The sequence below is a fragment of the Desmodus rotundus genome, chromosome 7 (assembly GCF_022682495.2).
Source record: "Desmodus rotundus isolate HL8 chromosome 7, HLdesRot8A.1, whole genome shotgun sequence".
Classification (NCBI taxonomy): domain Eukaryota; kingdom Metazoa; phylum Chordata; class Mammalia; order Chiroptera; family Phyllostomidae; genus Desmodus; species Desmodus rotundus.
The window spans coordinates 19176116-19189136 of record NC_071393.1 but is presented as its reverse complement, the minus strand read 5'-3'; the positions used below and the strand labels follow the sequence as shown (position 1 = coordinate 19189136).

Here is a 13021-nt window from a genome sequence, read left to right as displayed (position 1 = left end):
CCCTGAGCAGGCTGTAAGTCATCGCTGGCCCTGCCCTCCCGCCAACCAGGCCCCCTCTGGTCCTCCTCTGGTTCCCTTCCCTGTGCGGAAGGGTCCTCCACCTGCTCCACAATGAGAGTGGGACCCAGTGTGAGGCTGAACAGGGGTGGCAGGGGCAGAGTCAGTGCTTGTCTGAGAGTGTGTGTGACATGTGTGGAGGTGGTGCATGTGTGTAAGTGAGTGTGAATACAAGTTGGTGCTCAATGCTCATTCCTCTCCTAGCTGATACACACACACACACACACACTCATGGTCCAAGAAAAACCAGAAGACAGTAAAGCGGTAACAACACTTTATTCAGACATGGCGGCAAGACAGAGAGAGACTCAGTACAGAGTCGATTTGGGGCTCAGCTCCGAATACAGTGTGGGCCAGTGGGGAGGCACAGCCCGGGAGCAGGCTGGGGGTCTGTGGACGGGAAATTACGAAAAGGAGACATCACGTGAGGAGGATTTTGACCAAGCCAACCAAACAGGATTCTTTGTGGAAGGAATGCCCAGGTGATCAGACAGCTCTTCCACAGAAAGCTCTCTTCCGTGCCTCCCACATGGTGGCGGTGGCTGGTGTTTGCTGCTTCCCCGCCCATCCTGTATTCCCTTCGCCCTCGGCCAGCCCCTCAGCTGGTCGGGGTTACTAGTCTGGTGGGCCGCCCCCAAACCATTATTCCTGAGGGCCGGGGCAGTGAGTGCTCCCGCCTGGAGGAGGTGGCTGTACTTTGCATTAACGTCATCCCAGGACACGAAGGGACCCTGATGCTGTCAGGGTCCCAGACACACTCCTCCCGGCCCCACAGGGTAGGAGCTCCTCAATGCCCCTAAAGGTCAGGCTGTTGTTCACGGGCGCGAGGTGCCCAGAGTGGCAGGAGGGTGGCCTCTTGTCTCCCTGGAAAAAGCATTCCTCTTTTGAGACCTAAAACCTCTACGCCGGCACAGCCCAAAGTTCCGCTTACATGGATGGGGCGCGCGTTCTTGTTGGTGGAGCCCAGGCCCGACAGTGAACGGCAGGGGAGGGGAGTGGCACCAGGCGCTGGTTTTCTGGTCACACTGTCCCGACTGGTCTCCAGCATCACTGCGTGGTTCTCCAAGAACATAATCTGCACCTCGGGACTTTGACATCTGCCAGCACTTTCTGCACAGCCCAGCATGTGTGTGCCTTCTAGCCCATGTGTGCTTGGAGCGTGTGTCCTGCACTTGGGGCACACGCCGCTCCGCAGGGGGCCGTGAAGGTGTTTGTCCCGTCTCGTGCATGCCTTCTCTAGCCTCTCTTATTCACGGTCCGCTTATTCCACTAACGACAGACACAGATTGTGAAAATCTAGCAGCACCCATGCACCCAGTAGGACTCCCTGCGTTTCACCTCCTGGGGCCCCACATCTGGACCTGGGTTCCCCTGGGGCAGGTCTGGCTTCAGGCTGGAAAAATGGCTCAGGCCGAGAGGAAGAGGAAGAGACATCAGATCTGCTTGTGGAGGTAGGCTGGGGGGACAGAGGTGCTGGGCCCCCACAGGTGGGTGAGCACCAGGCAGGGCACAGCGTCCTGCTCCCTGATTTGTGCCCTGGTCAGGCTCATGGTGCCCCCTGGTGGCTTCCTGCCTGTGTGACTCACTTAAACACCATCAGGGGCTGTGCTGAGGTGTCAGGCAAGAAACCCAGCTGTTCCCCAGCCTGGCCCTCCTTTATCCCATGGATTGGTGGGATTTTTTTACTCCCCTTTGTCCGTGTACTATGCGGAGGCAAGCTCCTACCGATGTTCTCACCGTTGGTGCCTGAGAACATGAAATGACAAGGTACCAGTGGCAATCTTGAAATTGACCCACTTAATTCTTCCATGAGCCGGCCTCCCCTCAAAATTCCTGCTCAGCCCCAGCTCCCATCAAACGGGGAAGAAACCAAGGGTAAGATGAGCTTCAGCCATTGCGAGGCTCCGCCTACAGCCTGGGGCCAGTGATGAGGGCTCAGGCAAAACCACATCCAGGGTGCTAGTGCAATCACTGTTTTTAGGAGATGTGCAAATACGCCAGGCGCGGAGATGATGTGTGAAAGTGTTAACAGTGACACTGAGACGTAAAACAGTCACATGATCTTGGACCCTATCTATCCTCTTTCTCCACTAACCAAAAGGCTGGCCCGGATCCTAAACTTGGCCTTCTTCCCTGGTTCATCTGCACCTAACACCCAGACTACAGCACCGGGCTGGGGAGGGGCGTGGTAGAATGTCTGGCTTGAAAGCGCCAACCTGGGAAGAGAACTTCCTCTCTTCCGCCCAGACTCTTTCTATGGGTGAGAAAGCGGTGTCCCCAGGGGATGTCCTTCCTGCCAGAGGAAGGCATGTTCGGGAAATAGGGGAGCTCAGTGTGGCCGGAGCATGGGGACCCTGCCGGGAGGGGTGGTGTCAGATCGGGAAGGTCCTGCAGGACACCTCCGCACTCCGATTGCATAGAAAACAGTGGGAAAGTATGAGGAAGAGAGTGACCCCACCAGGCTGCAGATGGGAATGATCACTCAGGCTGCCCAGGGGAGGAAGGATGGAAGGAACATCAGGCAGGAGATGGGAGGCAGGAGAGGAGGCTGTGCAGCTGGAGGGCAGCAGCCCCAGGTGGGAGCAATCATATGGGAGGAGGAGGTGGCTTTGAGTGGCATTAAGGGCAGGACTTGGGGGGAATGACAAATGAGAAGGTAGAGGAGGTAGCATTCATTCCTGGCTTGAGATCAGCAAGGGTGGAGGAAAAAGCAGGTGAGTAGAAAGAGGGTGGAGAAGTGTCATTGACATACAGGACAGGCAGGTGGAAGTCCATTGTTCACACAGCAAATGCTGGTGGACGGCCTGCCGGCAGCTCTGCAGGGGGTTACGGTGGCCAGTGAAACCTGCAGGCCTCTCCCCTGCAGGGCTGTCAGGTAGAAGGGAAGGTGACAGAGAGGGAGGCCCACATTCAGGGCCAACAGGAGGGAGAGGCTGTGGGCCCTAGGATAAGACACCCATTTATAAGACCCAGATAAAGCCCCACCAGCCTCCAAGAGGGGAGCCGTGCCCCCTTGCCACTCCCCACTATGTGCTGGGGACAGCTCATTGCTTGAGGGTGCCTGTGGCCCTGGAAGAAGTCCAGTCCCCTGAACCATACTCTGTGCTACCTCCTCTCTGGGAAGATGAGGCTTAGGCTTCATGAGGATTAAGGAGGTAGCACATTACTTCGTGGCTGCTTGTGACTGCCCCCCCCCCCACCCCTTCTGGGGTTCCAGGTGCCCTACCTAAAAAAGACCCACAGGGAAGAAACAGAGGTGCTTCTGGTTATCTCCAGGGGTAGAAGAGCTAGCTAGCAGGGATTGAAAGCCAGCAACACTTCGAGTTCGAGATCGAACAGCCTTTCAAGTGCTTGCAGGCACCAGCAGAGGGCGCTCTAGACCTCAGAGGGCAATGACCCAGGGGCAGAAGCGCAGGGAATGCTACCAGCTGGGCAGGCGGAGGGAGGTGACCAACAGGAGTGAATCTAGCACAGGGCCCCGCCCCCACCAGCATTCCGTTGGCCTGCGCTGCAGCAGGAATGGCCCATCTCATGACGCCCCAATTTCACAGCCACCTTGGTTTCCTGGGTTAGCACATGCTGAAGATGGTGTTCTCCCATAAGAAAAGGGTTTCTCTTTTCCCACCTCCAGGAAATCCATGCATTGTCATTCTGGCAAATACATCCACTTTGTGTGATGTTTGCAAATGTCCGCTCACCCAAGTGTTGAGCAACTCTGAGCGGATTGAGGTAATTTGGATTTCACCTTGGCCAGCAGTGACTAAACCCATCTGCCACCTCTGATAAGTTGTGGCAGCAACTGGCTGGAACTCCAGCATGGCGTCCAGAACAGTTCTTCCCCACGACTTCGAGGTAAAGCTGACACAAATCGCCACACTTTTAGTCAGTCATTGGCCTCGGTGTCCCCACCTGTAATGGGAGTGGCCACAAGCCACCAACTTCTTGAACCTTTTCAGTTATGCCCTCCCCCCACACAGGAGGGGGTAAGGGGAGACAGGGGAAAGTTGGGGGGGGGCGGGGTGGAACTGGCCTGGGACAGACAGGTGATGGGAGATGGGGGGTGTAAGATCAGGGTCCCCACTTCTCTTCAAATGACTGTGGGGTCACTTTGGGAGGGTGAGGTGGATCTGTGATGCCTAATTCTTTGCTACATCTGGTAGTGTTTGCTAAAAAGCAAAGCACAATGTAAGGTTCTTGGTTATGTTTAAAGAACTTTAGGAGTCCGAACAGGAAGTTAAGTATTTCCAAGTACTAATAGTGCAATAGTCGTCTATGCCCTCAGTTTGCCACGCAGGTCTGTTCTCATTAGTCCTCTGGGCTCCACAGGCTGTGAGGTGGCATCATTCCTCCACATCACAGCCAAGGCCACGGAGACCGGAGGCTGTGACTTGAAGAGTGGGCTCGGGACAGAGCCTGGCACCGAGGAAGGTAAGGAGGCACAGGTGCGCCCAATGGCAGACTTCCAGTCCACCCAGAAATGTTACTCCACATGTGAACGAGCATGGCCTTCTGGGGTTAGAATGAGTTAGCAAATATGAAAACATGAAAATAAAAGTTACACCTTACTCTAAACAATTATGTTAATGACAGAACTTCTTACACAAGAAGGAAGAGAATTACAGAAAGAATCAGAAAATAAAAATCAACAATTTGGTATTTATAAGTTACAGAGATAGAGCAAAATGTATACACAAATTTAAAAATTAAAATGCTGAGCTAAATAAACTCTCATGCAAATGCAAATCAAGAAAAGCAAAGGGCTTCAATGAAGACATTTGGAAAAGAGAAGGGTGAGCCAGAAGCAGTATGAGAGGCAAAGAGGGCAGTGAAAGGCACAGTTTTCCACAGGTCACTGTAAATACATAGACCCCAGTACCACGGTACTTACCGACAATGTACACCCTGCCTGTTTCTTCAAAAAGAACTGCGATAGTTGCAGGGTAACATAGCAACACCACACATGTAAAAGAGGAACTGAAATCGAAGGGAAACAGAAATACATAAAGACACAAAATCACACAGCAATGAGATCAGGTAAATGAGTGTTCTTAACTATTTTGGGGTCGTAGAGCCCTTGGAAAATGTGAGTAATGCTCCAGACCCCTCCCCCAGAACGATTCTTTCATACATGCATATCTACAGAGCTTTTGTCGGCCCCTCGGGGCCCACAGTCTTTAAAAGCCCTGCGTGCTCACAGGCTCCTAGGCCGTCCACGGACCCCAGGCTCAGAACTCCGAAGTAAGCAAAAGTCAGAGAAAATATGAGTTTGAATAAAAACTGACTAAACAAATAGAACTGATGGCGTAAAAACACATTTCTTGAGAGTACACAAATGCTTTATAAAAACTGACAATATATTCAGGCCCAACAAAGTTCTATAGACACTTCGAAATGTTGACACCAGAATCCAGTAAGGAATAACAACAGTGACTTCGGCATTCAGCACTTGGGAACACAAAAAGTAATAACAACACTTGGGCCAAAAGGAAATTCCATATAATAGCAAAAAATACCACATGTCAAACTTGAGTGCAGAAAAGGCTCGAACTATAAGGAAAAAAACCATAGACCAAAGTACCCACATTCACTAGAAATACTAAAAATACGATTAACTAATAATCTTAGAAACATAAAATATTAAGCCAAGAAAGAAAACACAAGAGAATACATATACTTCGACACAACTAGTAAACAAAATCAAGAGCTGGACCTTTACAACACTCAACATCTGCCACGAGGAAAAGAAGGACGACAGATACAACTAAACTCAAGGACGGTTAAACTATTACCAGGGCAATCTCTTGTAGCATTATGCTGAGAACCTAAATACCATGGAAGGAATTTAAACATACAATCAAACAGTGAAAGAAACTGGACAGAAGGAACTAGGTTCTGCTCACACTTCCAGAGATGAGAAGTTCCTGGTCTTACCATGGTGATTTGGAACTCTGTCAACCCTTCAGAAAGGGGTTTTTATCCTGCGTTACATTAACTATCAAAAGGAAGAAAGGAGACAGGTGGGGGGAGGACGAGAAAGTGCAAATTCCAAAACTCGAGAACAGCATGAAAGGAGTTGAGAGAAGCTGGGAGCGAGTTGAGAAGGACAGAGGCCGCACGAACTCTGTGTGGCTTGCTTAGAGAGGGTGAAGATTGGCTGAAATGGGGGTTTAGGTGCAGAGAAGCCCCGAAAGGCTGGTTTTGAGGGGAGTAGTGACGTGTGCAAAGTGATGCTTTAAAAAGTTCAGTTTGGTTCTGGTGTACGGAAGGATATGGAAGGACTGCTCTGGTTTCTCTACAGGTCCTATAAATCTTGCACCTTTTACAGAAGGATGTGGAAGGATAAGTCAAAGGCAGGAAGGAGACAGATGACTGTCTGATAGGGACAAGATGAGAGGGGGCACCAAGGAGGTAGATGGGGGGCGGGGTGGCTGCTGTCACCTGCACCAAGCAGGGGTCTCAGCCTTCTCTCCTCCCTCTTGGTAAATGACGGCAATGCCCAGGTGTCATGGCTGGCAAGTGGAGAAGCAGGTCCTGGGGGTCCCTGGGGTGCTGGTTTAATGTTTCACACACTCACACAGTAGAGGGAGGACCTGGAGACAAGTGATGTCCCCAGCCACCAGACCAGTCCTTTTAAAATCTCTGGCTACTGCCCTGGCTGGAGAGCTTAGTTGGTTAGAGCATTAAAAAAATTTTTTTTGCTTAATAAAAAAATCAAATCTCTGGGTCTCGAGCCCCACTTACTCAGTAACAACTACGGCTCTCCCATTTTATTCACCCAATCACACATAATGGCGTTCATGTGATTCCAGCCATAACGTTTGGAAAACTTCAGAATAGCTCAGACTGCCTCCTCCTGACACTAGCTGAGGAGCCTGGGGGGAAAGCCAGTACCAACGATCCACAGGGCCACCTGAAGGCCTGAGGGTGCAGGACAGTCGCCAATTAGCCAGATCCTGCAGTGTCCCTGCCAGAGCCCATTCCTGGGACACTGAGGTGCAATGGCCACTTCAAGCTCTCCTCAGTCCAGGCAAGCCGGCCTGACATTTGGGAGATGCTGGGGCTGCATGGGTGCCCAGCACAGGGCTCACAGCCTGGATGCCTGCGGGGACACATAACCACCTGGGAGCTTTAAAAACACTCCACTAAGCCCCACCTCTGGGGATGCCCGCTGATTGGTCCACGTGGGACCCATCTCTAGTTGAACCCCAGCTGGCGGTGGGGGGGGGGGGAGGACAGAGAGAAGTGCAGGGCCAGGGACTGCACTGCCACCGCAGGGAGGCTCAGGATGGCCCCAGGAAGCATCTGTGTGTAGGACAAACGTAGGGCGCCCCCAGCCCGGGCTGTGAGCCCGAGGGAGTATGGGAAAGCCTGGTTTAATGAGGGCCTGCTGCAAGCTCTGCCATTTCAGGGACCAGATGGGATGTCTCTCCAGCTTTCAGGGACAGTGTCTGCAGCGGGGCATCCACACTCAATCACCAGTTGCCAAAGCACTTTCCCATGTGGCCTTACTCCGAATGGAAGCCTTGCGCCAGTCCTGAGAAGTACGTGGCCAGGTCCCACCATCCCTGCTTCACAGATAGGAAAGCGGAGCCTTGGGGCTTCCTCAAGGTCACAGAGGTAGGAGGGACGGAACTGAGACTTGGACTCAGACCTCTGATTGAATCACCCTGCTTCCCATGTTCCCTCTGCCCCCGCCTGACCCCACACTGGAAGGTGGAGAGGCTGCAGAGCCACCAGCCCGGAGATGTGCCCTGCTGCTGACGTCCAAGGCACGCTGAGGTCTCGGGAGCCCTGGGTCTTGTGGAGGGCCTACTCCCGGAGCGCGCTAGTGCTTGGGGCCCAGGCTGAGTCAGAGCTGGGCACCAACGTCCTCCGGCCTGCGGGGCCGAACCTCTCTCCTGTGAGAGGCCGCCCTCGCTCCACCGCAGAACCGGATTAAAAGACCACACCGGGGCCTCGCACCCCGACCCTCAGTCCCAGAACCATCCTTCCAGACTCTGTTCCACACCCTGTTCTCCAGCAGGGGCCAGGCCAGGCAGAAGATTCCAGTTCGTGGTGAGGTAACTACTTTTTGGATTCATTTTTGCTTCAGCTAATTTGGACTGTGAGCATTGTTACTTCTTCTAAAAGTGCCCGATGTTGAAGAGTTCTCACCTGACGTTTTCACGGGTTTAACTCAACTTCCTCCCTCCTTACATTTATTCCTCCTCTTCTGGATTCTGGAACAGAGGGAAGCCCTAAACCTCAAAGACTCGGAAGTCGAGCGTGAGAATGAGAAAACCGAAGGCCCTTCTCAGGCGCACAGCCACTCTGGCGGCCTCCTACCCCCCACTCTCCCTTGCACTCAGTAAACCCACTGATCCCAGGGCTCCTGGCCACGAGGGGCCTTGTTGCTGTTGTGGGTTTCAGGAGTGGCCGCCCAGGTTCAGCACCGTTATCTGGAAGGCAGAGGGGCCTTGCGGACAAAGCGACCAGGTGCAGGCTCCGTGTGGGAAAGGCTTTCAAGCTTTGGTGTGAGCTCCCCCTCCTAGAGCTTCTCCCCAGCGTGGATTTTCTGATGCCGAATGAGGTGTGAGCTCCCCCTGAAGGACTTGCCACATTTGTTACACTCATAGGGTTTCTCTCTGGTGTGGGTTTTGTAATGTTCGATGAGGGCTGACCTGTGCCGGAAGGCTTTGCCACACTCGTTGCACGCATAGGGTTTCTTCCCGGTGTGGATTCTCTGGTGCTGAATCAGCGCAGAGCTGTGGCAGAAGGCCTTCCCGCACTGGCCACACTCGTAGGGCTTCTCCCCGGTGTGGATCCGCTGGTGCTCGATGAGGGAGGAGCTCTGGCTGAAGGCCTTCCCGCACTTATGGCATTTGTAGGGTTTCTCCCCGGTGTGGGTCTTCCGATGCTCAATGAGGTTGGAGCTCTGGCTGAAGGCCTTCCCGCACTCTTCACATTTGTACGGTTTCTTCCCCGTGTGAATCCTCTGGTGCCGAATGAGGTGGGACCGGTGACAAAAGGCTTTCCCGCAGAGATCGCACTCGTGAGGTTTCTTTAGGGTGTGGATTTTCCTATGCTGGCTCAGGCCCGAACTCTGGTTGAAGGATTTCCCACATTCCTTACACTGGTAAGGCTTCTCTCCGGTATGGATTCTCTCGTGTTTTCTGAGACTTGAGCTCCGGCTGAAATCCTTCCCACATTCCCTGCATTCATAGGGTCTCTTCCCAGTGTGGGTTTTCTGATGTTGTGTGAGGGCCGAGCTCTGGCGAAAGGCTTTTCCACATTCTGGGCACTCATAGGGCTTCTCCCCGGTGTGGATGATCTGGTGTCTGAGCAGGTGCGAGCTCTGGCTGAAGGCCTTCCCGCACTCACAGCACTCGTAGGGCTTCTCCCCGGTGTGGATCACCAGGTGTCTGAGCAGGTGCGAGCTCTGGCTGAAGGCCTTCCCGCACTCCCGACATGCATAGGGTTTTGGTGGCTGTGCCGTTCTGTGAAGGTCATTCGGTCCCGAGTCCCCCCTCCCTACGAGGTCACAGTCATGTTTACTAGCTTCTTCTTCACCATGGATTAACTGACACATACTAAGGTCTGATTTCTGGAGGAAGGTTTGGCCAAATAGCTCATCATCCTGAGGTTTGTTTACCTGGGAAAGACTCTGATGCTGAACAGGGCTTGCGCACAGACTGAAATTCCCCTCGTAATCATCATGCTCCTCGTTTGGCTCCCCGAGGGGGATCTCCTTGTAGATGACAGCCATTTGCTCTAAACCTCTTTCCTGAAGAAATGAGTCCCCCAGGTCCTCCTCTGGGAAGAGTTCTCGGTGCATCTCTAACCCATCTTCAAACACAAAGGTCTCCCCAAGCTTGGCTGCTGGGGGAACCTCCATTGTGGATCTAGTATCACCCCCAATGACTGTATTTCTTGAGAGATGTTCTTCGGGACACGCTGACTTTTCTTACAATCTGAAAAGCAAACAAGGAACTTTGTCAAGCCAGCAGCCAAGTACCTAACACATGCCTCCTCCCTGAGCCAGAAACAATGGTAGATACAACAAAATAAGTCCAAGGAACAATTTTGCACTTGAGATGATCCCCACCGAGTTAGAGAGAAGTTTGATTTATCAGAAACAACTGCCAAAAAGACAGAAAATACAGAATCGAGCGCCACAGTATGGTGTCCACTCTGAAGGCTGAGGATGTTCAGAAAGGTGGGCTAGAGCAGGGAGCGGAGCCATATGGAGAAGGAGCAACACCCGGACTACTGGAGGGTGTCGGAGGTGGGGTTTTGTTGGGGGGGGGGTGGAGAGAGAGAGAGAGAGAGAGAGTTTCCTCCCCCTGGTGCCCCAGCCGAGAATGCTGGGAGTCAGCCTAGACCCTCCTCTCTCACCCACGTGTCCTGTCCTGTCCTGACCACTTCCTGAGACTTTACTGAGGGGATCTCTGCCTCTCTGTCCTTGCTGCCGTTCCGCAGCTCAGGCCTCAGTGCAACCCCCTGACATTATTTCAATACTCACCTCCGAACTGGCCGCGTGCCCCCAACTTCCACTCCTTCCTCTGCTCTGCTCCCTACATCGACCCCAGTGACAAAGACCCAAAGCACAGGCCTGAATGTGTCCCTTCTTTTCCTGGGATCTTGGGACAGGTCAGCTCCTTCACAGGCCCTTCCAGCCCCCAGCCCTTCCAGCCCACCCCTGCCTCTCCTTTTGCACAACCCTAGCCTTCCAGCTCAACTCATTTGCACCGCTGTTTCCTCCACGTACCAGGTCCCTCCCCCTTCTCAGACTGCCAATGGCTCATCCTTCCAGACTCACTCCGAATGTTCCCTCTTCTCTTCACCAGCAGACTGATGAAATCAGGCACAGTCCCTGGTGACCCGTGGTACCCACATCCACCAAGCAGTCACCACCTCGGACAACATGGGCTGACAAGACTCTCCCCACCGCTGCCTGTGAGCTCCTCAGGGCGGGTCCTGTGCTCCCTCATTTTGGAAACCCCAGCCCTCAGCACAACAGGACAATCGCTACACACACATTTGTTGAATTACTAGATGACTGAATGGAGGAAAAGCCATCTGGTTTTGTGCTAGAAATGACGGCCACACTCGAACTCTTTACTCAAAAAAAGTCAGTTCTATGGGAGATAGAAATAAACAGGCAAAAGCGTGACGGCTCCAGTAGAAGGGGGGTGTTTTTGTAGGAGAAAAGGAGGGGGCTGGGACACTCCCACTTAGTCCCCCGTCACTGTGGTGTGGTGGCCCTGGAGGGGGCCTCTCAGGTCGCCATCCAGAAACGTCTGTGCAGCACAGGGAAACTCCCCAGGTACCACACTGATGACAGCTCATGTTTCTGGCTCACCTACCTGCTCTGTGCTAGGCCCCGCTAGGCCTTTTACAAGCAGATCTCATTTAATCCCCCAACTCCATGCAAAGGTACTATTATCCTCACGCGGAAGCTTAGGGAGTAATTGGCTCAGAAGAAGAACATATTAAATTAGAATAGTCACGATGGGTCCCACTTCTATTTGGAAATACTTTAAAATGAATTTTCAGCCACTTTAATGAATCTTCTTTGCTCACTCTGCCTCCTCTTCAGCACCCACAGTCCCCAGCCTCCCAGTTCTCTCAGTCACCTCATCATATCTGACACCCACCCCCGCACCCACTGTCACCTCGAGCTCCTCCTCTCGCCCTGCCCCTGCCCATCTGGCTGAGACCCTCTCCGTCCACAATGCATCCAACGACAGACATCTCTTCCGCTAACTCTCTGACCAGCATCGGTTCCTCACCAACTTGCCCTTCTGCGACCAGCCACTGCTTCCTTCTCTACCCATTCCTCCTAAAATGCTCAGTGTTGCCAAGGAAAATCATACGACTGTGTGATTTCAAGTTTCCAGTTTCAGCTGGAACTCCAGCACTCGGCTCCAGCGTCCAATGACCTCCTTACCGCCAATCCCTCTCTTCGCAGCCCCAACTTCCCCGCCCTTCTGGCACCACTAGCCAATACGTCCCTCTCCAAACCCTTCATTTTAGAGGTTGCAAGCTGGCAGCCTGGGGATCCCGCCACAGATACGTTTTGTCTGGCTCTCAGAAGAGTTGGGCTTTTCCTTTTTGTTTGACTTCGCTGCCAATATGGAAAACTCAGTAGGTTGCTGGCTTTCTCTTGATAAACTGGAAGATGGGACAACATGGGCCCGCCCCTTTACTAAACCCACCTTGCTTACCTGCATGCAAGGCTTTGAGCTTGCTGGACAAATCGCCCCCACTTCATTCCCTTGGTTTCTGACAGGCTCCCCCCGTCCCCAGTTGTCATACCCGTAGATCCCTCCTTCTTGATTCCTGTGGATTGCAACTCTGCTTCCACCCACCTGTTAAACCATGGTGTTTCCAAGGTTTCCTTCTTAGGAGTTTTCCATTCCCACTAAGTACCACCTACACCCTGAAGTCTCCACTCTGTTTAAAAAGTTGGCAATCCTTTATCTGTCCGCAACGACGTTTTAAATGTTTTTGGACCGAAAAGCCAAAGGTATGGAACCCCATGTTTCCCACCTCCCTCGGGCCTTTCCGGCTCCTCCAGCATCCGCGACCCCATTCTCTAGGGAGCCCACAGGGCCGGGCACCAGGCAGACCCACGGTCCGGTCAGGGTTTCCCGGCTGGAGGGCCGCCAGCGGCCGCGGAACAGCACACGCCGCCCGGGCGGCGACGCCGGTACCGCAACACGCTTCCCACGAATGCGGACGTCCGCACCCCGGACCACCCGAGGGACAGGTGGGAACACTGGCTGATGCGGAGCCACTCACCTGGGCCTGGGCGGGGCCGCTCACCTAGGTCGGGGCGGGGCCGCGGGCGGGCGGGGCGGGGCCGCACCTGAGCTCTCCAACCCGCGGCCGACAGGACTCGCTCCCCGACAGCTGCTGACGCGGAGCCCCGGAGCCCGTGGCGCCCGTGAGCCCGGGGCCCCGCCCCCCAACCCGCGGGCAC

General features: G+C 53.6%; 1 protein-coding gene across 3 annotated transcripts; it reads right to left on the bottom strand.

Annotated features, from left to right (window-relative positions):
* Window positions 1-8152: 8152 nt before the first annotated feature.
* Window positions 8153-12922, bottom strand: ZNF70 (zinc finger protein 70). Of its 3 annotated transcripts, none has more exons than XM_053928845.2 (2): window positions 12841-12922; window positions 8153-10007 (listed from the first exon to the last, which is right to left on the bottom strand). In XM_053928845.2, exon 2 carries the CDS (start codon window positions 9929-9931, stop codon window positions 8585-8587), a length of 1347 nt encoding a protein of 448 aa, XP_053784820.1. In that variant the 5' UTR covers window positions 9932-10007; window positions 12841-12922; the 3' UTR covers window positions 8153-8584. The 3 variants fall into 3 exon arrangements, with proteins under 3 accessions (XP_053784820.1, XP_024413120.1, XP_045048831.1); XM_024557352.4 differs by lacking the exon at window positions 12841-12922 and adding an exon at window positions 12408-12824; XM_045192896.3 differs by lacking the exon at window positions 12841-12922 and adding an exon at window positions 12589-12824.
* Between the last annotated feature and the right edge of the window lie 99 nt (window positions 12923-13021).